Here is a 26,875-nt window from a genome sequence, read left to right as displayed (position 1 = left end):
ATTGAGCTGGTACTGAACCACAACTCCCCGGGGTTATACAATCGCCTTTTTCTAGTAGCGAAAGCTTCGGGGGGGTGGAGACCAGTACTAGATGTAAGTGCGCTGAACAGATTTGTAGAGAAACAGAAGTTCAGCATGGAAACGTCTGCTTCAGTCCTTTCAGCCCTTCGTCAAGGAGATTGGATGGTGTCTCTCGATCTTCAAGACGCCTATTTCCACGTCCCGATTCATCATTCATCGAGGAAGTACCTTCACTTCATGATGGAGGGAAGGATCTATCAGTTCAGGGCCCTGTGTTTCGGCCTGTCCACGGCTCCTCAAGTCTTCACAAGTATAATGAAGAATGTGGCAAGACATCTACATCTGATGGGAATAAACATCTCCCTATACCTGGACGACTGGCTCATCAGGGCCAGGTCGCAGAAACAGTGTTTGGAGGACCTTTCAACGACATTAGACCTGACAAAGTCGTTAGGATTGATCATGAACCTCGAGAAATCTCAGATGATCCCCAGCCAGAACATGGTTTATCTGGGGATTCGGATGGATTCTTGGGGTTTTCGAGTGTTTCCTTCTCAAGAGAGAATATCAAAAGGTTGCGCTACAGTCTCCAGCTTCTTAGGGAAGGAGTGCAGTTCAGCGAGGGAATGGTTGAGCCTTCTGGGGACCCTTTCCTCGCTGGAACAGTTCTTTCTTCTAGGAAGACTGAATCTCCGTCCTCTACAGTTCTTCCTGAAAAGGAATTGGAATTGGAAGACAGGACAACTCTCCGATACATTTCCAATTCCTGTAGAGGTGAAAAATCACTTAAGGTGGTGGTTACCCCCTCTAGAGGAAAACAGAGGTGTGTCCCTGAAAGTTCGGAACCCGAACCTGATATTATATTCAGACGCGTCGGAGACGGGTTGGGGTGCAACCTTAGGATCGAGAGAAGTGTCAGGCACCTGGTCGGAAGAGCAGGTGTCATGGCACATAAATTGCAAGGAGCTCTTAGCCATTCATCTTGCTCTAAAGGGCTTCGAGCAGATAGTCAGAGACGGGGTAGTGCAGATAAACTCCGACAATACCACCGCTCTGGCTTATGTAAGAAAACAAGGAGGGACTCACTCGCTCTCTACGAACTGGCAAGAGACCTTCTTATTTGGGCGGATCAAAGAAGTATAACTACTGACAAGGTTTGTCCAAGGGGAGAGGAATGTGAGAGCGGACAGGCTGAGCAGGAGGTTCCAGATCCTTCCCACAGAATGGACCCTCCACTCAGAAGTGTGTCAGATCCTTTGGTCTCTTTGGGGGAAGCCTCAAATAGACCTGTTCGCCACGTTCCTCTCCAAGAGGATAGACACCTTTTGCGCTCTGGCAGACGACCCCAGAGCTTTTGCAGTAGACGCCTTTCTCCTAAATTGGTCCGGACTGGATGTTTACGCTTTTCCCCCATTCAAGATCCTGGGGGAAGTGATCAGAAAGTTCATGGCCTCGAAGGGGACAAGGATGACTCTGATAGCCCCATATTGGCCAGCCCGAGATTGGTTCACAGAGGTAATGGAGTGGACGGTGGACTTCCCCAGATCTCTTCCAAACAGGACAGATCTGCTCAAACAACCCCACTTCGAGAGGTACCATCAAAACCTCCCCGCTCTTGCTCTGACTGCCTTTGGACTATCGAAAGACTTGTCAGAGCGAGAGGGTTTTCTCGCAAAGCGGCAAGTGCAATTGCTAGAGCCCGCAGATCATCTACTATGTGAGTATACCAATCGAAGTGGGAGGTGTTGAGAAGTTGGTGTAGGTCGAAGAAGCTGTCCTCCTCCAATACCTCTGTGACTGAGATTGCAGATTTCCTTCTTTTCTTGAAGGAGAAATTGCATCTTTCTGTACCAACCATCAAAGGATACGGAGTATGCTCTCGGCCGTTTTCAGAAACAGAGGCCTAGATTTGGCCAACAAAGATTTGCACGATCTCATTTGTTCTTTCGAAACATCCAAATCAATAGAACCTAGAGTTCCGAGTTGGAATCTGGACGTGGTCCTAAAATTTCTGTCTTCCGAAAGGTTTGAACCTTCTCATAGGGCTTCCTTTCGGGACATTACAAGGAAGTGCCTATTTCTTTTGTCTCTCGCTACGGCGAAGAGAATCAGTGAGCTGCACGCCCTTGAATCAAGAGTGGGCTTCAAAGGAGACTGCTATTTGTTCGTTCCAGACTCTTTTTCTTGCAAAGAATGAGAATCCCTCGAAGCCCTGGCCCAGGAGCTTTGAGGTAAAGGGCCTGGCTAGCCTAGTAGGCAGAGAGGTCTCTTTGCCCGGTCAGAGCGCTTAAATTCTATCTGGACAGAAAGAAGCAGATGGGGGGTTCGCAACACGGTCTATGGTGCTCGGTAAAGGACCCCAAAAGACCGATGTCGAAGAATGCCTTAGCCTTCTTTGTAAGAAGCGTAATTACGCAGGTGCATAAGAACTGCCCAGATGACTTTTTTAAACTCTTGAGAGTGAGAGCTCACGAAGTAAGAGCTATCGCTACGTCTATTGCCTTCCAGAGAAATATGTCGCTTAAGAATATCTTGGAAGCAACATATTGGAGGTGCAACTCGGTGTTTGCATCTCATTACTTGAAGGACGTGCGCGTAACTTACGAGAAATGTTTTTCTCTAGGTCCGTTTGTGTCAGCGGATACGATCCTGGGTATTGGAGCAAGCGCCGATCTTTAATTGTGTGTACGTAACCCTTTTTGTTGGATACGTTCTTGACTTCCTGCTGGAAGAAGTGTCAGATGTCACACAGGCGGCCATCACTTCGGTTCAGTAAGGAACTCTAGTGGTATCTGACTATCAGAGGGGTACAAATTTTTTTTTTTGTACTTTAGTGTGTGCGTAGTGACTGTGTATTTCGAGTTATGGGTTGTTTGTGAAGAGTTTAGGGGATAACTTTTGACAATCTTAGAACTAACACAGGTGTTAGGATCGGGTGATCGGGATCGGTTGTGTGCTCCTTAAATAAGGCGTGTTGTCATATAAGTGGATTAGCACCCATTGACAAATGCCAGTCAGGCTCTGCCGAGTAAGCGGATAAGACCCCATCGGCAGACCCACAAGAATTCTTGGCCACAGATCACTATTTCGCTAAGGTTCTTGAGGTGAAGCAGACTCCTAGGCAGTAGCCACGAAGTCTTCCACCTAACCAGGTAGGAACCAAGGTCTATAAATACCTACAGCATATGTTGTTTACCTGTCTATTCAGTAGTTAGCTGTCTCTTACCCTCCGCCAAAGGGTGTCAATCAGCTAAGTATATATCTGACAGGGAAGTTGAATGTATGAAAATGATATTGTTATGATACAATAAAGTTTCATACATACTTACCTGGCAGATATATACGATTGATGGCCCACCCAGCCTCCCCGCAGGAGACAGGTGGAAGAGAAAATCTGATAGAAAACGGGAATGGTTCCTAGTCCTGCCACCCAGAGCAGGGCAGTAGATCACCTGACCTACCTGTAGCGAGTGCCGCGAAATTTGAATTTCTGTCGGGGACGACGGAGTCTATAGCTAAGTATATATCTGCCAGGTAAGTATGTATGAAACTTTATTGTATCATAATATCATTTTAATTCTGAATGAAAATAATTTTTTTATATATTGTGACTTAAGAAGTGTTTTTCAGTCACTGGAATCTTTTAACCCTTTAACCCTCTGATTTTAGATATATTGGAATGGCTGGTTTTACTAAAAAGAAGAGGGAAAGAAATAAAGTTCTGTGTGCCTCCCAGTTGGGGTGGCCTCATGTTGGGGCTAAGTATTGGGGTGGCTGGGAATGAGAAAGCTGACCAACTTGCAAAGTCTGCGGTCAGCTCTCCAGAACCCACAAGATGCCTACTACCATATCGGTATTTGTATCCTCTTGTAGGTCAGAGAGTTAAATAATGTTGGCAGTCCCAGTGGGAGGATATTTTAACTAATCAAAAAATGCGTAGTATCACGTCATCAGTCTCCTTGGCCATATCCCAATATGCCAAGGAGACAAGAAACGATGTTGTGCAGATTGAGGATTGGACATACAAGACTTACACATGGGTTCTTGATGTCTCGTGAAAATCCTCCGTTTTGCGAGAACTGCACTCTGCCCTTGACTGTGAAACATTTGTTGATTGAATGTCCCAGATTCTTGAATTTGAGACATAGGTTCCTGTCTTGGGGTTGTGACAGAGTAGGTAATTTTATCCTAGCTTCAATTCTTGGAAAGGATTTTAATATAGAACAGTTATATATCTATATGAGGGAGGCGGGCTTCAACAAAATTTAAATTATACATAGATTGTCTATGTAAGAACTTATATATATATTAAGAAAATTTTTATAATATATTTATTGATATTTTTATATGCAATTTATTGAAAATTTAATTTATTCTATTTAATTTATTTCGGTGTCAATTACCCAGATGTTTTGACGCCAGATATAATACACAATCAATCAATCAATGGAACTGGCTCAGCCTCGCCTGGACCTGGTCCAGCCTTGCCTGGGAGCGTCGAGAGGACGGTGCTCGCTCTCACCGCATTAGTGGACAGTACCAGTCACCCGACCGTCGCTCCCATCAGGACCAGACAGCTCGTACGACTTGTAGGAACTCCCCTGACACATGAGACCGACCTTAATAAACTTAAAGTGAAAGCTCACGAGGTAAGAGCAGTGGCAACCTCTCTCGTTTAAACACTCTCTCGTTGGACTCGATTATTCAAGCAATGTATTGGAAATGTAAATCAGTGTTTGCCTCGCATTACTTGCGTGATATTGAAACAGCATATGAAAATTGCAGTACCCTGGGTCCGTATTTAGCGGCGGGCACAGCATTGGGTAAGGGTGTGTAGGAAGTCATACCTGCCTACCTTATCTCTTCACCTTGAACGAGGTGGTTGAGTTTTTTAGGGGAACCTGGAGGTACTATGGATGTACTAGGAGTACCCTTCAGTCAAGTGTAGAGTTGGGTATGAATTTTATGGTTATGGTTGTGGTGATATGTTTTTTACTCTGGTAACATTTGGTTATTTGGTACTGCGCCCTGGGCAGGGTCATACTTTAGTTGACCATGCTAGCCACGGACATTTCTTAGCTGCATGGGTCCCACTGTTTAGAGGACTTCCAGAGGCAGTAATTAACTGTTCAGCTCTTAACAGGTAAGGATGCTAGCTCTAAATATATATTTGTATTTATTAAATTTTAAAAAGTTATGAGCATATCCATGGATCCCACCTCCTACAATGTGGAATTCAGCTATGTAACTACAGTAACCTCCCCGTTAACACGAGGGTTACGTTCCTGGAGATGTCGTGTTAGCCGAATTCGTGTTAACAGGGAAGTATTTCTCCATAAGAAATAATGGAAATAAGGGGGTTAACGTTCCAGGGCAATGGGAAACTTAATCTATTTTGGGATTTTGCCAGAAAAAAAAACACTTTATTTATGTATTTTTATATACAGGTAGTCGTCTACTTACGAACTATGCAACTTATGACAGACTGACTTCACGACAGCTACAACAATATAATAATATACAATAATATTTAATTTTATATTTGGCTAAATTACGTCGAGCGCGCGTACGATAGTTTTTCCCGCTACCGTCAGCGCGCTCATCTCCGAGAAATTTATGAAGAGAAGAAAAAACGGACCATTCAAACAAAACTAAGCATGTTTATGTTTAAACCAACATCTCAGTCTACCCCTGTCCCCACTACCAGTAGTACTAAACGCGAATCGGGATGACACGGGACGATCCCCAGCAGACAATTAATTTCTTCTTTTTTTTTCAAATTTCAAATGTTTCGTAATTTTTATTTTTTCTGTATGTTCATGTTTTTTCTGTACTGTAAATCAATTCTATCTATGCATTACTGTAGTTTGCCTGAAATTTATAAAGAAAAAATAATTTACATACTGTTAAATAAAACTTTGTGTATTACTACGTACGTACATAGACGTGTTGGCAACAGTACAAACGGTCGCTAGAGAAAACAGCAGACGATGTTTGTTTTATATTTTCAGAAGTAAAATTTTGTTCGAAAATGGTAAGATTCGTATTTTAGTAATTCATTTTGTATTTCTGTTTTGCAAATAAATCAAATATAATAAATTATGCATTTAATTCAAACCTATAAATAAAAAAAAGTATGTATATAATACGTGTAGCCGATTGTCACTGCAAATGGCGGATAAGAAAATGTAAACAGACCAGACAGATGGTCTGAATGCCTGCAATAAAAATGTTAAATACAGTAATAAAAGTAAGTATTAATCAAGGAGTTCGAGCATGATAAGATTTCATATGCTAAACGTAATAATAGGTACTATACATGCACATTTTTGGGATGATATAAAATGTATATGTAGGCTAGTAAGTTGTCAATGAAAATGCAAACGAACAAATACGTACATGTACACGCATGTGTTTGAATATGGTAAAAAGGATAAAAAGACAGCACAAACATGATTCAATTTACTCAATATGCTGAAAGACAATTTACGACAGCTCTGCCAGAACCTAATGCCGTCGTAAGTAGACGACTACCTGTAGTAAAGTACGCACTATTATGTTAACCAATGCTAGAATATATTGGCTCTTCTCACTGCGAGGGCTGGCTTCACACTGAGCCAGCAGGCAAGAGAGAGAGAGCGCGGTAAAGGTGGGGTGAGTCAGACTCTCGCCACACCTCCCGCGCTCTTGCTCTCAGCGGAAAATTCAAATCGTGTAACATCGAATATTACGTGTTAGCAGAATTTTTCTGTATGATTTTGAACTCGTGTAAGATCGAAATCGTGTTAACAGAACTCGTGTTAACGGGGAGGTTACTGTACTTGGTAAGTTGCATACATAAAAATTACTTTATGATAAAATAAGATTTTATGTATACTTACCAAGTAGTTACATGATCAAAGCCCACCCTCCTCCCCTCACATGGATAATAGGGCATAAACAACTGATTTTCAGACGGTGTTGGTTCTGCAAATTTAAAAAACTCTAGCTGCCGACGGTTTTAGAAACTATAGCTATGTAACTACTTGGTAAGTATACATAAAATCTTATTTTATCATAAAAAAGTCATTTTTATATATACATGCTCACAGTTTTCGGTAATTTTTAAAGTTTTTCTTTTTTCTTTTTACAGAATGATATTACAGGCTTAAAAATGTTGTGTTAGGAGTTTTCTGTGGTATTTCATTAAACTTCACACTTGTTCTACCTTCACAATGAGCAAGGAATGTGTATGGGAGGCTTTGGTAAGCATTTTATAATTTTTTTTTAACATTCATTTGGTTGTATCATTGATTATATATTGGAACTAGTTTGTATCCATGATAATATTAGACCTTCAGAATTCCAAGAAAATTTTCGAACAGTTTGGAAATATGGCATGTTCCTACACGTGCACAAACCCTTCTTTTTATATATGTAATTTACTAAGTACGTAGTAATTACATTGCTCACATTTTGTTCAAATGCGGAACAAACCTTCAGTCTTAACAATAGGATAGGCGCTTAGTAACTGGTTAACACAATCAAAGATTGTAAAGCAAGGAATTTGCGAGATCTGGCAACTCCTGCACATACGAGGTGATAGCTGGTCAGAGACCATGCATGCTTCATTCTTTTCCTTAATCGTCTTGGAGAGTAGACTTTTTTGCTTATGCTCTCCTTCCAAGCCGGTTATTTTGAGCCTGTGTTCTTTCATTTCAGTGTGTTGTGTGTGATTATTTCTGTTTATTATGGATTCCTCAGATTCTTCACAGCCTAGTCAACACATGCCCGGGCATTCAGGGTTTTCCGTGCTCAAGGTTTCTAGCATCTACGTCTACGGATCTGTAGTTAACTCACCTTACAAGCTCTCTCAGACTGTGTAATAGATGTCCTTCAAGATCCAACAAGGAAAATAAGGGGAAGAGGGAGAGGTCCCTTGCCACAAACTCAACCATGGAGCCTTGGAGCACAACACCCTACCTCCACAACAACTGACTGACTACTGCCCAGGTGTAGACAATCCTACTCACATGTAACTGCAACAGTGTTTACACACACACACACACACACACCTTAATCAGAGACATAATCGGCCATCCATACAGGAGGTCTTCTATTCCTTCGTGGACGCTGATTCTCCTGTTACTCTTGGACAACTCACTTGTGGTTTCACTGATTCTTCTAACTGTATCACCACTTGAAATTTTGCCTGAGCCATCAGAAAGGGAAGCTGGAACTACAGCAGGTTGCACATCCAACACATACCTCAGCATTCCATCCACGGAAATGTTGTTCAAGGAGTTCACAAGTAACCATCCCTTTATGCCATTGAGTAGTACAACGGGCATCCGGGGGCTTCACCCACACCTCCTCTCCCATCTTAATTGAAAGGGGCATGTCTTGGCTGGCATCTGCTCCTTTGGGGACTACTGAAGGGTATCTCCACTCATATCTGTACACCGCCTGCTGTGGAACAGACGATTCATCCTGTCCGGACCTTGGTGTGCTATTGTACCAGGATACTGCTTCAATAGGACTATTTCCTCCCCTCTGCAATAGCCTTGATGGTCCTATGGTGCATTTCAACTATTCCATTTCCTCCCAGTCGATAAGCAGCCCGAAACGCCTTAACAATGTTCCAATGAGACAGCTTATCTCCTAAACACTGTGACCTAAATGCTGTACTATTATCCAGTAATAGTGTATCAACTGGCCCTCTTTCCAAAAAAAGGATTTTGATGAAGGAAAAATCTATTTCTGGGCAATGGGTTTGTGTCGCCCAGTGAAATAATCCTCTAGTTCATTATTTCTTAAGGTAAATGAGCTAACAAATACCAGAGAAAATTAAACAAAAAGATGTCAGTATAACTGACTCGCTCACCCAAAAGAAAAGAAGGGTGTCGGTATGGTAACTGGGGCAAGTGAGACCACTACCACGAACTTCTTGCCATTTAGAATTCTCCCACACCAAAATCCCCAACTGAGAGAGCCGACCCATAGGTCGAGGCGGCAACTACTACCACTACACCCCACGCCACGCCACGCCAACTGCCTCTGGTGGCACCTGAAGTTAGCAAGCAATCTTGGGCGACAGGGCAGGGGCAGGGTGGGATTTCACAGGGCGACACGAACCCATCGCCCAGAAATAGATTTTTCCTTCGTCAAAATCCTTTTTCTGGGCTCAGTTCGTGTCGCTGCGTGAAATAGTACCAGAGAAATAGCACAAGATTGAAATAAATAAAAGGGTCTCAATAAAACTAAAAGTAACCTACAATAATATAATTAGAGAATAAGGTAAATACAAAACAAGAAAACCAAATAGGGCTTATCAGAAATATGTACAAAAACTTAAATCTAAACATATTTCAACTTATTCTCTAGGTGTAAGTTATGAAATTACATAAGCAAAAATTGACTTAATATATAGGAATTAGTAATTCATAACAATACAAATCTTCAAATAATATATACAAGGCAGGAGTGTGGAACCCTAGCATTAAAATAAGGGAACACACTCAGAGATCTCATAAGATACAAATCAATGTGGGTGTCCCTAGCAAAAAAATAAGGGACACACCACTAAGCCAATTCTAATGAGCAGCTAAGGCTAAAAAGGCGAGGTTGTATGATTGCGTAACGGCAGGTTAGATGAAAATGTTAATTGAGGCAGGTAGAAAGGAGATCTGGATCTTCAACTACAACTACTTGAGCAATGTCAGGGGAAACTATGTTTCCCGCTGCCACTGCCGGAAATTTTAAAGATTGCAAGACTTTAAAATAGTGACGCTTAAAAAAACTGTCAGTGATTTCCATCCAGTATACTTTTTCAAGTCATCAAAGTTCATATGTTGGAAATAGTTAATGGAGGTGGCTACTGCCCTGACATCATGTGCTTTAGGGAATGATTCAGGGTTTGCTTGTTTAATAAAATAGAGGATCTGTTGCCTTATACCTTTAATCAATAAAGTGCCACCTTTCTCTCTCCTAAAGAGGTGACCCGAAGAAGAAGAGGATGTCCTAGACAGAAAGGCTCGTAAGGTCATCACTGGACAAAGAGAAGGGTCTTGTGGGAGAGGGATGACTTTCCAAGGTTCCCACCTTAATAGAGGATCCTCATTTTTAGCTAAAAAGCTGCGATCCGGGGAGAGTAGAACTTCTCCTGAGGGGAGGAATTCTATATGCCCCGCATCTCTGGACAGAGCTGACAGTTCTGAAATCCTAGCTCCTGAAGCCAGACCCCTCTTGATTTGAGACTGCCTTGACGAAGTTATGCATTTTCAGCTGACTGCTGAAAATGCATAGCGGGCAAGAGGGCTTTCGAACTGGGAGAAATATCTCCCAGTTCGAATCCAAAAGTCTCAATTTTCCTCTTACTTAAATTTGTTTCCACTCTTCTACTATCTTTAACTCAGTTGCTCAACCTAGCTGTCCCCCCCCTCTTCACTAAACCTTCTTACAGGTTTGGTTGGGCAGGGGCTGGGTTTTTTTTTCGCATTGGCTCTTTTCTTGATCCAAATGGCAGAGACTGTAGAGGTTTGGTCCGCCTATTCGAGTATGTCACATATGGACCCTGAGTCTGTTGATATGATTTCATAGCAATATCCATCAGGGCGGAACTACCTATGGGGGACTAGCCTGCTGAATCCGGGGAGGTATAGTCTCTACGGTAGGACTCTCGGCATTCTTTCCGGTGTGCCCTCTATTGTAACATGAATGGGGATGATTGCATACTAGTTATGCCCTCAGTCCTATCAAGCGGGTTTTGCTTACACTTGAGCCACTTGAGCCACTCATGTTATGGTAGAGCTATCCCTTCGAGGTAGGGTAGGGAGTGGACATATGGGAGTCAGTCTCTGCTGAGTGTCTTTGGTGAGAGAGGGGTTTGTGCGGGGGGCCTGGTTTTCTGCCTGATTTGCAGTAGGTTTTTCAAATTTCTGCTGAAGGATTTATGAATAATGACCCTATGATAAACTCCCCCGGACAATGCGACCTCTTGACACTACCCTCCTCTTCGACCTCTGGCACGGACAAGGACAATCCTATAGAAAATTCAGTTGTACAAAAGACGACCCATGACAAGACCTTGAATGTGGCTATGGAAAGTTCTAGCAGTGGTGAGAGAATCCTTTATGTTGATAATCTCTCCTCAGACTTCAATTGTTTTACGTTTATGGAAATGTTTGGAAGATTTGGTGAAATTAAAGTCATAAAGTATTGTGAAACTAAAGATTTTGCATTTTGGAGGGTTTGGATTGAGTTTACAACTCATAATAATGCCATGAATGCTTTCAAGTGCTCAACTAAGGAAAACTTAAAATGTATGTTAATTTATAAAATGCCCCAGAATATTGAAGGTTGATTCCTTTTATCCAGCAAGAGTCAGTCAGGAAACTACAGATGGGAAATGTAAGGTGAGGACATCTTTACCTGCCAGGTGGCTAATTGTTTCTACAAAATCAGAATTTTGCAATCTTTTCCACTTCAGGAAACATTTGAGAACATTGGCAGGAACAATGACCAACTCTGATATTACGAGGTTTGGAAAGAATAGTTTTTTGGTTCATGCTAAGTCTTATAGACAAGGTCACATGATCTCTAAGTTGAAAAATACTGATATGATAAAAGAGTCAAACCACACTATAGTTTTAGTTATGCCAAGGGAGAAATAGTATTCAGTCAAGACCTATATGAACTGCCTGACGAGGAACTGCTGGAAATGTGTGATGATAAAGTGTGGAAGATTTTCAAGGTTCCAAGATCAAGAATGATTATTTTCACTTTTAATAATGATCAAGTTCCTGATTATATATATGTTGACAAGGAGAGATTTCGTGTTAGACCTTTTAAGCATAGACCACTCCAATGTTTCATGTGTTTTGGATATGGTCACTCGGCAAAGGTATGTACTAGGAACCAGCTATGTGCTGTCTGCTCCTTAAAAAAGCATGAAGGCGAATGTACTACCCCAGTATTATGTATAAATTGTAAGGGAAATCATAATGCAAGGCATAAGGAATGTGAGTCATTTAAAAAAGAAGTGTTAGCCATAGAGAAAGCTCATGCTGAACATCTAAGTATTAGCCAGGCAAAAAGACTGCTTTCCGTTTCCAAGACCTCAATATAGTGAAGTAGTAAAAAGTGGAAAATCTAATATCAAAGATCTATCTAGAATACCAACTTCAAAGTCAAAGATTCAGCTATCCCCTTCTGAGCTCGAAGTACATTCAGCATCTCCGCCTTCATCCAAGAAGGCCCCTTTGTCCCCTCCCGATGGGCCTCCTCTGGGCTTCTGGGAGGTCTCTCGGGCTTCTAATGTAGAAGCCTCACAGGCAGCCTCGCTGCCTGATCTGGGTATGTCCCAGAATGACACCTTGATCAGTTGCACCTCATAAGGCTCAGGTGCACGCTGCAGAGATGGTGCCTCTTAGAAATAAGAGACCCCTGTACTCCATCATCATCTCCACCTATATCCCCACACCATAGTAGGGTTCCCAAGAGAGGAAATAGCAGGTCTCTTGAGGATCTGCCTAGTTCCTCTTTGAAACAAAGACCAAGACCAAGTCTTTCCAGACCAGCCCAATCCAAGCCCAAAAAGTAAAAAAAAAAAAAAAAAAAAAAAAAAAAAATCTAATAGTAAATAATGGCTCTATGTCAGTGGAACATAAGAGGTTTCCATTCAAACAGAGAACAGGTCCGGGTCCTTTTCAAGGAGCATAATTTAGCTGCCCTTTGTTTGCAAGAGACTAAACTTGGTAATGTTTCTCCTAATTGTGGACAAAACTTTATTTTTCACAGATCTCCACCACCTGTAGGTGAACGTTCTCATGGTGGTACATGTATTATTGCGGCCAAGATCATTGTACCACAAAAAGTTATCAAATTAGACTCCATACTGCAAGCTTGTGCAACACAGATTTTCATCAATAAATGGGTCACTCTGTGCTCTCTTTATCTAGAACCTGGCCTAGAAACTCGATTGGTGGACAGAGCTGGCAATCCAAGACAATTAGAGGTTGAAGATTTGCAATCACTTTTAGACCAACTACCTCAACCTTTCATTCTGATGGGGGATTTTTAACAAAAATGCAAAACATACTTTGTGGGGGGAAGGTAGGTGTGATCACCGAGGTCTTTTAATTGAAAGATTAATAGATTGCAATGATGTAGTTTTAATGAACGACAGTTCTCCTACAAGGTTTGATGTAGCCCATAACTCTAGTTCAGCAATTGATCTTACAATATGTTCGTCGTCATTACGATTAGACTATAAGTGGTCAGTGGATGAAAATCTCTATGGGAGCGACCACTATCCCATCCATCTTAAGTATGTACAAAATACACCCTCCCCATCTTTACCCAAGTGGAAGATAAAGGAGGCAGATTCGGCAGCTGTATTGAAAAATCTACCAAAGTCAATCGTAAGGCCAATGAATTTCCTTGCCCCTCAGCTGCCTACGAATATCGCTAGTATAATGATTGGAGGGGCTATGATGTCAATTCCTAAAACATCAGGGAAACCCCGTCGTCCACTGGTACCTTGGTGGAATAGTAAATGTGCCTTGAGTAGGAAAATTGCAAGAGCCAGTTACAAGCGATATCGAAGGCGTCCTGTCTTAGTTAATAGAATAATATACAAGAGAAACCTCGCCAAACAAAAGCAAATCTTTAAAGAAGCAAGGAGGGAATCCTTCATCAAGTACATATCAGAATTAAAGTATAACTCGCCACTTTCTCTGGTTTGGGATAGAATCCGTAAATTAACTAGGGAAATTTTCCCCTGCTCCTTTTACCTATTTTGAAAATCAACTTGGTAGTTATATCGGATGCAAGAGAGGTGGCAGAGGCCTTTGCTCGGCACTTTTCAAGCATTTCAAGCCCCAGTCACTACTCCCCTGAATTTCGCAATATTAGAAACATGACTATAGTTAATCTGCCTGTTTGTTCAAATTCTGAGGCATATAACCTTCACCATTTAGTATTGTCGAATTCGAATATGCCTTATCTTTGTCCTCTCCAACATCACCTGGAGAAGATGATATTTATTTATGCAATGATTTCTCACTTACCTCTGGAGTCAAAAAATTCTTTGTCGATGTTTTAAACGAATTCTGGTGCTCAGGGACTTCATATAAGTTGTGGAAAAAAACTGTTATAGTTCCTTTTTTAAAACCCGGAAAGGACCCTAGTCATCCCAAAAGTTATAGGCCTATTGCTCTTACCAGCTGTGTCTTCTAGATTTATGAACGAATGTTGAATTTTCGTCTGATATGGTTATTAGAAACAAAGAACCTGTTGTCGAAGAGGCAATTTGGCTTTCGCAAGAATAGAAGTACTTTGGATCCCTTATTATGTCTCACACGTGAGATTCAGAATGCTTTTGCAGTCCAAAATCAAACAATTGCCGTGTTCTTTGATCTGGAAAAAGCATTTGATACTACTTGGAGGGTTGGTATTTTAATGCAGCTGGTTGAATGGCGTATTGGTGGCAATATGTTTAATTTTGCCAAAGACTTCCTGTCTGACCGGTACCTTAAAGTTAGAATTGGGTCTACCGTCTCATCAGAGTATCTTCAGGAAGAAGGCATTCCACAAGGGAGTGTGCTTAGTCCAACCTTTTTTAATATTGCCATTAATGGTTTACTTGAACATCTCCCTGTTGGAGTAACTGGTCAAGCATTCGCGGATGATATTGTTATCGTCTGTAGTAGAGCTACTGCAGTTGAAGCTTGTACTAAAATTCAGTTTGCAATTAATGCTGCTACTTCCTGGGCTAATAGTAAAGGTTTCAAATTTTCTGCAGAAAAAACTAAAGCTATACGTTTTTGCAGAACACGAAGAAGGGAAGAGATTCCAACCTTATTTTAGAAGGTTCTATCTTGCTTTATGAAGATAAAGTCAAATATTTAGGGAATTATTTTGACAAAAAATTGACTTTTGCTGAACATATAAATGAGACTGTAGTAAATGTTAAACAGCGGTGCAATATTCTTAAAGTTGTTAGTAACCTGAATTTTGGAGCAGACCGTACTGCTTTATTAAGAATTTATCAGGCACTATGCTTGAGTAAGATTGATTATGGATCTCAGGTTTATGGCTCTGCATGTAAGACCTTGTTAGGTAAGCTGGATGTAGTACACAATATGGCATTGCGTATTTGTACAGGTGCTTTTAAAACGTCTCCTGTTGAGAGCCTTTATGTAGACTGGTTTTCTTCCTCTTTTCATTCGGAGGGAGGAACAAGGTCTCCGATATTTGTCAAGAGCACTAACCTCTCAATCTAATCCAAATTTTAAGTATATAAAACATCCTGTTGACAGAGCACCAACTAAACCTACATTGCCTAAGCCCCTTGAAGTTCGATTAAACATAAGTGCGAGAGAGGTAGACCTTATTCCTCCACTGGTTATGGAAACTACATTTTCTAAATTCCCTCCTTGGTGTAGGCTTCCTTTAGATATTTGCCAGTTAGAGACAACAAAAAGCATCAGCTCAAGTGTTCAGCTTAAAGTAGATTCTTGGCCCATGTTTCTGAGCATAGTAACTTGAGCTCGATTGCCTGTATTTATACAGATTGGAGTCAAAATCAGCAAATGGAGTTGGATGTTCTGTCATCGTCGGTGAGAGAACAATTACAAAAAGCCTCCCTATTAAATTCTCAATTTTTTATGCAGAGATTTTTGCTATTTTTAGCGTTTTGAAATTTATTTTTAGTACAGGTAGCACTGGGGACTCTTATATTATTTATTGTGATTCCCAGAGTTCCCTAGCTGCACTCCAGAAGTTGACGCCATCTAATCAACTCGTCCAAGAGGTGCAGGATTGGCTGGTCCTCCTGCATTCTCGAAAACGCATCGGTGTGAAGTTTTGTTGGGTTCCCTCGCATGTGGGAATTCGTGGTAATGAGCTGGCTGATACAGCCGCTAAGCAGGCAGCTTCCTCCCGGGCTTCCCACTCTGTGTGGGTTCCCTGTGAAGATTTTAAATTTTTATTAAATCATTTTGTAGGACTAAGTGGCAGAATCACTGGTCCAACTTGAATAGTAATTTAAAGCTGAAATCGATCAGACCTTCTGTTCATCCCTGGTCACCTTCTGTTGGATGATCGAAGATGTAGTATAGTTTTTAACACGCCTGCGTATAGGGCATACTTTTTTAACTCACCGGTATCTTTTAACTAGTGGAGCAGAGAGGCAGGTTCCTCAATGCTCCCATTGTAATGTTGGCATTACAGTGAGGCATATATTTGTTGACTGTCCTCTTTATTTTAATCATAGACGTCGGTTTGGTTTCACCTACAAACCTTTGTCAGATATTTTAGGAGAGGGTGCTCCCGTAGAAGAGATTTTTAAATTTCTTAAGGAAATCCATTTGTTTTATGATATTTAATTGAGTATTTTAATATGAAGTTTATTTTAATAATTTGGATTAATTATGTATACCTTTTTTAGTAAATATATCTTGTTGATATATATGCGCTGAATGGCCTTTGGCTCCGGCGCGTGGCAAATGGCCACAAAATTTATAAATTCAATTCCTGAAGCCAGACTTAGCAAGAATAGCATCTTCCTTAAAAGCATCATGAAAGTACATGTAGAGTTGTCAGTATCTGAAGCCAGTTTGAGGACGTCATTTAGGAACCATGACACCAAAGTAGGCCTTACGGAAGGTCTAAGTCTAGCACAAGCCTTGGGGATAGACGTAAAGTAAGAATCTGTTAAGTCTATATGAAAGCCCAGCTGGAAGATTTTCTTCAAGGCTGACTTGTTGGTAGTAATAGTGCTAGCTGCTAACCCTTTTTCAAACAAGGATCTAAAAAAGGATATAGCTGAATTGACAGTCATGGTTGTGATGTTTGATTCCTTCAGGAAAGATGCCAACTTCTTAACTGCAGCGTCATATTGTCTCAGAGTCGAATCCCTTTTATCTGATTCCAAGAAAAGGATGTTCTGAGGATCTATATATGCATCTTTTTTAGCCGCAAACTTCATGAAGTCCATAAAGTTAGGGTTTTGAGAATTCCTGAGGAAGCGAACACAGTCCTCATTTGTACTGACTGAGAGAGTCTGGGATTGGGGATCCGTTGAGGGCGAAGACCCAATTCCAGAAGTAGAGCATACCAGTTGCTCTTCGGCCAATTTTGGGCTACTAGGGCCACTTGTCCCTTGAAAGTCCTGAGTTTGTTCAGAACTTTCAGAAGAAGATTCACTGGAGGAAAGATGTAAATCTTCTTCCATTGATTCCACTCTATGGACAGAGCGTCTGTGGCATATGCCAGAGGGTCCAGGTTGGGAGCCACATAGCATGGAAGCTTGTGGTTCGCTTGAGAGGCGAAAAGATCTACTTGGAGACCTGGAACCCTCCAGCATATCCACTGGAACGAACTGTTGTCTAGGGACCATTCTGATTCCAAGGGAACTGACCGGGATAGAGCGTCTGCTATCACATTCCTTACTCCCGCTAGGTGGGTGGAGGAAAGATGCCATTTGTACTTGTCCGCTAGGGAAAAGATGGCTATCATGACATGGTTCAGATGCCTTGATTTGGATCCTCCCCTGTTGATGCAGTGAACTACTACTGCGCTGTCCATAACCAATTTTACATGAGAGTTCTTTGGTGGAAGGAGCCTCTTCAGGGTAAGAAATACTGCCATGGCTTCCAATACATTTATGTGAAGCTGGCAGAACTGCGGTGACCAAGTTCCTTGAACTTTTTTGAACTGAGAGTACCCTCCCCAGCCGCTTAGTGAAGCGTCTGTGTGGATAGTTAACACCAGAGGAGGGTATTGAAGAGGCACCGACATGGACAGATTCTTCGGCTGTGTCCATGGACGCAGATGGTTGCGAAGAATTTGCGGGATTGCTGACAACTTGTCCTGGGATTTGACATTTGCTCTTGAGCGCCAAATCCGGTTTATGTCCTTCAGTTTCGCTTTCATCAAGACGTTTGTCACTGAAGCAAACTGGAGAGAACCTAGGATCCTTTCCTGGTTTCTCCTTGAAGCATATTTGTACTTTAGAAATTGCTTTACTGACTTTGCTATTTCCTTCCTCTTGGCTATCGGAATTGACAGATTGTGAGAGGTTAAGTCCCACTGAATGCCGAGCCATTGAAATCAAGACTCCGGAGTTAGTCTTGACTTTTCCCTGTTTATTTGGAACCCAAGGTATTCCAGGAATTGAATCACTTTCTTTGTGGCTCTGCGGCATTCCTCGACGGTTGACGCCCAGATCAGCCAATCGTCGAGGTACGCTACTACCATTATCCCTTGCGACCTTAGTTGTTGAACAACTACTTCCGCTATTTTGGTGAATACCCTGGGGGCTACGTTCAGTCCGAAGGGCATCACCTTGAACGAGAATGCCTGGTCTCCTAGTTTGAAGCCTAGGTAAGGGCGAAAGTGTCTCGCAATTGGGATATGATAGTATGCGTCTGTAAGATCGATAGAGGTGGTGACGGCCTCACGGGGAAGTAAGGTCCGTACCTGCGAGATGGTCAGCATTTTGAACTTGTCGCAGCGAATGGATAAGTTTAACTGGGACAAGTCTAAGATTACTCTTCTTTTTAATGAGCCTTTCTTTGGCACGCTGAACAAGCGACCTTGAAACTTTAAATGCTTGACTCTCGATATTGCTCCTTTCTGAAGGAGTTCCTCCGCATAATCTGTCAATTCCTTCGATGGAAGTTGAAGGAATGGTCTGGGTGGAGGGGGGCCTTTGATCCAGCTCCAACCCAGACCTTTTGACACAATACTTTGTGCCCATTTGCTGAACCCCCACTGGTGCCGGAAGAGGAACAGCCTCCCTCCTACCTTGGAGATCTCACTGTTGCTGTGCGGGGTGAGCTCCACGGCCGCCACGGAAGTGTTTGCCTCTGTTGATGACTCTGCCTGTTCCTCTCTGGCGAAACGCACCTCTGGCCCTGGCTTCCCTGGCAAACCGGTTGAAGTGTTGAAAGGCCTGGCCTTCATACACCTGGTTGAACGCCGGGGAGACAGCGTAAGAGGTGGAAGGTTGTGCCTGAGGTGAGATCAGGAGAATAGGCTGAGTCTGGCCCTTCGTTGCGGCGGGTTGTCCTGGTTGGGTGACTGGGACAGCCGAGACTGTCTGAACGAAGTGCTGAGGTTTCTTTTAATAGGGTTGAAACCTCTTCGTCTTCTTCAGTTTCTTGCCTGAAGCAGAAGAGTCCTGTTTTCTCTTAGCAGAGAGGCCCCAATGATCTTTGAGACTCTGGTTGAGTCTCGTCGCTTCGTTCTGGACCTCTTTAACCACCGACTCCGGGAAGAGATCCGCCCCCCAGATGATGGAGGAAAGCAACTTATTTGGCTCATGCCTAATAGTTGCTTCCTGGAGGACATGTTTTCTGCAGTTGACCCTAGCCACCACAAACTCATGCAAGTCCGATTGAACTGTATGAGTCTGTGACTTAGCCAAAAGCTTGAAGAGCGGTTCAGACGCATAGGAGAGGGCCGCTACTTCCGTTATGACCATAGTGTTTAAGGTCCTTGCCAGCCTGGACCTTGCCTCGAACTCCGCTTGGATGAGGTTGTCCGGAAGCCTGGGAAGTTTCTCGCCGAACTGGTCCATGGCACAGTCCGGTTTAAACTTACCCACCGTAAAGGTGGCTGGCAAGTCCTCCCACATATCGCCAAACGAAGGGAGAAGAGGAGATGTGGAGTCTGCTTCTCTCAGCTGAGGTAATGGATCACCTTTCAAGCCTGCTTGGATGGTGACATCAGCAATCTTCGTCAGGAAGGGAAGTGGCGCTTCCTCTTCCGTCGTGAAGATTGTGAACGGGCTCTTGAAAGCGTGAAGCCTGGTATTGATACAATCCCAGACTTCTAAGCAGTGAAGCCATTCCCTCTGTGCATGATCCCTGCTATAGAGAACTGTCTCCTTCGGGATCTTGTCCTCCCTATTTAGTGCTGCCTCCGTCAGCCTGGCATATCCCATGAAAGGAGGCTGTAGGTTTGCGGGGTGGAACTCGAAGTCCTCAATCCTTCGAGTTCCGCACTCCGGGATGGAGATAAGGCCATCCTTGAAAGGAGCGAAAGCCGCTACTCTCCAAGGGTTACTCATGGAGAATGCCGGGAGGGTTTCATATGCTGGGAGTTGAAGAAGACCAGCACTAACTGCCGGAGTAGCAGCTTGAGGAGCTTGATTAAAACCAGAAAGGAGGTTCTCTTGAGTGGACATTCTGTCCGAAAGCTGGGTGAACATTTGTTCCATGCTTGACCTCAAGGAACCTACCTAGTCTCCCACCTGCTGCATCATTCCGGCGGAAAATACAGCAGGGTCAAAGCTACTCGTAGGCACAGAACCTGACGATGTCCCCGAGAGGACTGCAGTAGAAGAAGGGGAAACCACTGACTCTGCCGGAGTGTGGGATCTCTCCCTGGAGGACTTGCTCCTCGACCCTTTTGGAAGTGAAGCTGAAGAAGAAGAAGCTTTCACTTTCTCTGCTCCGGGGTAAGAAGCCGGAGACTTATCAGCCGAAGAAGACGAAGAAGTCTTTTTGGACGACGTCTTCTTAAGGGTTTTCTGCTCTCTGTGACCCTTCACCTTGGGGACCACAGAAGCAGCGGGTGCACTATACGGGAGCTCAGCGCCCGTAAAGCCCTGAAAGGAAGAAGAAGGGACAGGAGATAAAGATCCAGATGCACCCAAGGGAAGCCCTTGAGTGTCCAACGTACCTACCTCAACCAAGAAATCATCTACACCTACCGCCATAGGCTCTACATTTATATCCAGAGTGGCGACCTTTGCCGTGAAGTCCTGGCCTGGTCCTTCCTTAAGGCATTGCTCCACCTGTTGCTGGATCGAAGCGATCGTTGGAGCCGCCGCAGCAGGGTTGACGTATCCTGTCGACTTGCCTCCGGGGAACAACAGAACAGCCATCCTCTTCTCTAAGATGTAGGGCTGTCCTTTAGCTGCGTTTTTCCCGAATCCGCCGACCCAGGCTTTCAGGGTCGCGAGAGCCGCCTCCTTGACTGCGGCAGCCTGAAAGAGAGGGCTATTATTAACACTTAAGTCTAAAGGTGAACCTTAACCACTAGACTAAGATGAGCTTAAGCTTAACAATATATCAGAACTCATATTGCATGAACTTGCTGATGACCAAAAGTACTTACCCCTTCCAAAAACTGGGTCACAAGCTCATAACAGATGGAGCAAGCTTCGTGAAACCAGACCTGCAGATTACCATGGCTGGTGGAGCAGGGGGCATTGGTGGGTCATGGCAGACCTCCGTTTTTATGTTTCCTTTGAAATCTGAATACCTGTTATTATTTATTAATTTGTCCTTACTGCTCTCCTGTTGTATTTGCTTTTGCTACGTATTGTTTCGGCTCTCTTCGTTTGTTCACACTCTTGCGTATTCTCTTTCCTCTTGTTTCTGTCTTTGGATTTCTTGTACTGCGCGCTGTTTCAATTTTCTATGTTTTGTTGTTTTTATTACTCCTTTTTTTTTTTTCCTTACTTCTTATTTTCGGTTCGTTTCGCTCTGTCTCTTCTCGTTTTTTCTTTTCCTTCTGGTACTCAGTATTCCTTATTCCTCCGCAGGGGTCTTGCAGTACGGGTTACAGCCGGGATGCTGGCAGTTGGTACCCTGTAAGTGGAAAGATACATGAGTATCAAGATTACACTCACAAGACTACTCTAGTACTCCGCCGCATGCCGGAGTTTGATGAAAAAACGGGCATAACCCCTCCCCTGAGAACCTTTTGGGGTTAAACAGGTGACACAACAACTCCGGTGTACACCGGAGGAGGAAATTTCATAAACCAGAGGTAAATATATAAATAGGTATATAACATATAACTATAAAGAAATTTCCAACAGAGGACAGGGGAGGGAACCCAAGCTTTAAGCTAAATCACTTAAACTAAACTTAAGCATAGCGTGAATGATATATCGAAGAACGACTCCGAAGCGCGGAGCTGTTCAACGCTACCGAAAGAGTGCCCCTAGTGGTAAACGCCGGAGACGATGGAACAACAGAAAGCTAAAGGACCTACTGAAATCGTATCCGCTCCGGTGGTTGGCGGAGCCTACCACCCTCCCCATAACCGATGGGACGCCGGGGTAGAAGAGCCAGAGGTCCGTCCGCCATGGGGGGGTAAAACGAGGAGGGAAGAAATCAGATCCTGTGTACTCCGGGGAGCGCCGGCGCAACCGGAGAAGGGGAAGGCCAACCCCCGCCACACCGGAGCACCCCTGAGCGCAAGGGAGAACAAGGTCACTCCCAGCCTAATGGTCTGTCCAGGCTCCCCTACTCCCTCCACGTGGGGAGAGAGGGAGCCGGGCCCGGGTGGAGCGAGCAAGGACAGATCCTCCCTCCCTTCTACTCTATGGCGAGAGAAGAGGGGGGGGGGGAGCAACTGGGGACGGGCGTCCAGCAGTACCGCGATCAAGAGTGGACCAAGGTACGAAAACACAACACAACCGACCTGGTCGGAAAAAACGCAAGGGTCTCATGCAACCAAACTGACCAGGATGGTGCAGCAAAACTGTATAAGGATGCAACAAAACTGATAAAGAGATGATGCAACAAAACTGCTGAAAACAGAAGCTATAGTGGACCAAGAAAACAGGACCACTAGAGACCCAGGCTAATGAAGCTGGATGCCCTAAGCTAACCAAATCAAGTAAAAACTATTACATCGATAAAATAATAACGGTAATAATAATGAAAATAGGGGAAAAAACAATGAGTGAAAGAGAAAGGAAGTCCAGGAGTGAACGACTGACTCGGAAGAAAGTCTACCACTCAGAGCTAGCCTAAGCCGGTAAGGAGAGCAATGGCCAGGGTCTGGACAAAGGAAAAGACTCAGATGCCTACGCTTAGGTGAGACATGCATGCATATGAACTAACACCAGGGGTAGGCTAAATCCCCTCAACGATGTAAATAGTAACAACAATAATATAATTAAGTAAAAAAGGACTAGAGTAACACGTGAATAAGTGAAAGGAAAGGTTACAAGGTATGGGAGACCTCGAACCAAACCGAACACGAGGCGAGGGAACGCCATGCGCCAGACCGGGAACCTGTATTCGCACCTAAAAAACGGTAAAACAAGTTCACAGCTGGAAAAAAACTAAACCCAAACCTTTTCAGGGCACTTAACTTAGCTGCTGCAATAGCTGCACGTTCCATCACGACGAATAAAGAGAGAGAATCCAAAAAGGCACAGAGCCAAAGCAAAACATGTGTGACTGCTAGTCTGCTAACTGAAAGGATGGCCACCAGAGGCTTGGCAGTCGGCGTGGCGTGGGGTGTAGTGGTAGTAGTTGCTGCCTCGACCTATGGGTCGGCTCTCTCAGTTGGGGATTTTGGTGTGGGAGAATTCTAAATGGCAAGAAGTTCGTGGTAGTGGTCTCACTCGCCCCAGTTACCATACCGACACCCTTCTTTTTTTTTGGGTGAGCGAGTCGGTTATGCTGACATCTTTTTGTTTAATTTTCTCTGGTATTTGTTAGCTCATTTACCTTAGAAATAATGAACTAAAGGATTATTTCCCGCAGTGACACGAACTGAGCCCAGAAAGATATTATTCAACTCGGCAGATATTTCTTGAACATCTTCTTTCTTTAACTTCCTCCATATTGCGAAACGACCTTGACCACAGTCACCCACTGATAAATATGGTATCTGTCTGTAATGAGTAACATCAATAGCTAGGCACTGCCAGTTTCTTTCAACACTTAATTCACCCCCTTTGTGCAGCACAAGAGCAGGATCAATCGACTGACAACGTTCACAACACTGAACTACCTTCTTCACACATTCTCTGGAAACTTCAGGGTCCAACTTCTTGGCTAAATATAGTTTTCTGTCATTTCCCATATGTTGTTTATTATGCAACTCTGTTAGATCAACTACAGCACCAGCACAAAGATGTGCATGCTCAACTTCATTGCTTGCCAACCAACTATTCTTGACTCTCGTCAGAATGTCAGCTTTGTTCTTTTCTGTAGGCACCACCTGAACACGCATCTCAGCACTCATTACAGATTCCAACCATGCTCCCACAGTTGCAGAGTCAGTCCTGGGCTCTATTGACTCAAGACCCCATTTATGGCCACATTTACCGCTTTCAAAACAGCTTCTAGTTTGGCAACATTGATGTGGTTGAAATCATCCTTTTTTTCCAAGCCAAGCAGCATCCTCAGCAACCTTGCCATTTATCTTTAAAACTACACCCATAGCAATTTTGCTGGCATTACACCACACAACACCATACTTAACACCTGGCACACACCAATTTCCTCTCACAGGATTGTCTTAACTTTACTCTCTCAATTACCTCTTTAATCATCAACATGGACTGTTCACCGACAGGATCTTCCCAATGTACTCCTGAGGCTCTTCTCTAAATGTAGCTGCATGGAACTCTTAACCATCCAGCTATGGGATAATGGCCCACTAATGTACCACAAACTGAAAACAATTCCCTCCTTGTAAGCATATCTGTAACTTCAGGCATCTTATTACCTCTGAAACATCAACTCTCCTCCAACTCTTAGCAGTTGCAATCCTAAAGCAGCTCCTCCAATGAGTGACTCGGGGGACTTTGTTATCAACCCAAATGTATTTAAGTGTCTAATTACCTCATCAGCAGAAGCTATTGATTCTTTCACAAGAATGAACTGAATGCTATCTTGATTTTTTCATCCTTACCCAATACAGTCTTCAGTATCTTAAACATAATCCATGGTGTCGAGTTCAACCCAAATCCCAATCTTTTAAGGCAAAATGTCTGGCCCTTATAGTTCACTAGTTGATATGGCCACAATTTTTCGTCAACACTCATCTGTAGGTAGGCCAGCTTCAAATCCACAACAGACACATTCTCACCTGTCTGTCACCATTCACGTAGTGTCTCGCTGCATATGTCAGTCGCATCATCACCAGTGTGACACTTGAGATTCACAAAGTTCCCGAAAATCCAGCACTGGTCTCACCTTGTTTTGGCTGTTCAACTGCCTGGCTGTTCCACTGCCATTAGAGGAATGATACCTTATTTAACTTCTTTCCACAGAATTGAAATCCCTTCGGCAATCCACCTGTCCACTTCCTTCTCAAATTCTTCCTTCTTCCAACCCTCAAGCTTTTTATCATAACTTTTGTTATATGTCAATGTCACTGGTTCATTGTTTTTCCAAAAGCACCTGACTGTCCATTTCTGTCCATCAAATACTGCATGAGAAAGTCTGGGTCTTCAACCCCTCGAGTAGGACTCCTTCTAGTGGTGAGGGGATAAGGGACCCTGGCTTCTATGGGAATGTTCGTGCATTCCTATAGGTGCCCCGGGTCCTGACTGAACATCCTACAACCCTTTCTCTCTCACTTTTAATCCTTCTCTCTTTTCTTTCTTTCCTGAACCCTTCTCTCCAACCTCTAAATTTTGACCGTTTTTTTACTGCTTTGTCGACGACTTTTGGGAATGGACTTGGCCAAGCTTTGACAATCCTTTCTGATTTGATGGAGGGTTGAGGTTGGACGGGCATTCTCATCACCCGTAGAACTGGAGTACCTGACGTGTCCGAGCGAGGGGAAACTTTTATGTTAAACTCTGCACTCAGCTGTGTCTGATCTCGACGGACTGACGACCCTCAAGGCACTGGGTGTGGGGTGTATATCTGGGTAGGACTCTAGGGTGCTATATCACCCTCTAATTGTGGCTCGATGGGGGTGGGTATGGGGCCAACCTGGACGAATGTTCACACCATAGTCTGATGGATTTTTATTTAACCCCCTCTGTTGATGACTCTCGCCTGATTAAGGATTCCTTCATTAGGCTCTCCACTCGACCAAACACCGGGACACCAGGGGTGTTAAATACTGGTGGGGTGTAAATGAAAATCTAAGAGTTGTATATTGTAGTAATATAAGTGATAAAGTCGATTTTGACATATTACATAATTACATGAAACAGTTTGGCAAGGTAGATAGAATAAAATTACGAATTGTTAAAAGTCCCATCTCTTATGAAAGCTACATAACCTTTTGCAAAGCTGAATATGCCTCCAAAGCTCTAGAAAATCTTGATGGTAAAAATGTCTTTGGTTCAGTTTGCCATGCGAAGTTGTTTAATATAAACAATTTGGAAGAGGATGAGACAGACTATGTGCCCAGCAAATTGAGGTGATACCAAAAACACCTGGCCAAAAGATGACCCAAAGTGATTTGGCATGTTGCAAATTACAAACAGGGCAAAGAAAACTTTCTAACAGCATGCAAGTATTTACAGAGGAAGATTGGTGCCATTCCTAAAGGCAATATTAAAAGATATGGTAAAGGAGTCTTGATCAAAGCTAATAACGATATTCAGATTAAGATGCTATCAAAATTCCAACCAACTGAAGATGGTAATATTTTAGCTGTATCTCCTCATCGATCATTTAACATTAAACGGGGCGGGGTATAGTTTATAGCAGAGACCTATATGAGTTTGAAGAGGAGGAAATATTAAAAATGTGTCCTACTTATGTCATTAAAATTAGAAAATTGAAAGGCACTCAGCATGCCATTGAATTGACTTCACCTGCTCCTACTTACCGGAATATATTGATATAGACCACTCTGGGTTTGGGTTAAGCCATTTAAATATCGACCAACCCAATGTTATAAATGCTTTGAATATGGTCACGTATCAAACTCTTGTACAAAACCAGGAAAGTGCTTGTGTGCTCTGGTGAACATGTAAAGGACAACCGCACACTGATACTGTCTCCACTGCTGCTTGGCAATCATTTTCTCCCAATTGGAGGGGCTGTCCTCAATATATTTTCCAACAAGAAGTTGTAAAACACTGCTCATAATAACTTGATCAGCATAGGAGAAGCCAAACGCTTGGTTCGAGGTGCTAACAAAA

General features: G+C 43.1%; 1 protein-coding gene across 5 annotated transcripts in view; it reads left to right on the top strand.

Annotated features, from left to right (window-relative positions):
* The window catches only part of LOC135210856 (golgin subfamily B member 1-like), a 232,378-nt gene that overhangs the window by 129,974 nt on the left and 75,529 nt on the right, over positions 1-26,875 (top strand). For 3 of the 5 annotated variants that reach the window (XM_064243755.1, XM_064243754.1, XM_064243752.1), the window contains exon 2: positions 7,154-7,265. The exons of 1 other annotated variant lie outside the window; for it this stretch is intronic. In XM_064243755.1, coding sequence (XP_064099825.1) covers positions 7,236-7,265 — 30 coding nt within the window. In that variant the 5' untranslated portion in view covers positions 7,154-7,235. Of the gene's footprint in view, positions 1-4,428; positions 4,671-7,153; positions 7,266-26,875 lie in introns of all 5 variants that reach the window. One more of the 5 variants, XM_064243753.1, reaches the window with a different exon arrangement.

This window comes from Macrobrachium nipponense, chromosome 4 (genome assembly GCF_015104395.2).
Source record: "Macrobrachium nipponense isolate FS-2020 chromosome 4, ASM1510439v2, whole genome shotgun sequence".
In the NCBI taxonomy this organism is placed as follows: Eukaryota; Metazoa; Arthropoda; class Malacostraca; order Decapoda; family Palaemonidae; genus Macrobrachium; species Macrobrachium nipponense.
The sequence above is the reverse complement of the archived record's forward strand: the minus strand, read 5'-3'. Positions and strand labels throughout refer to the sequence as shown.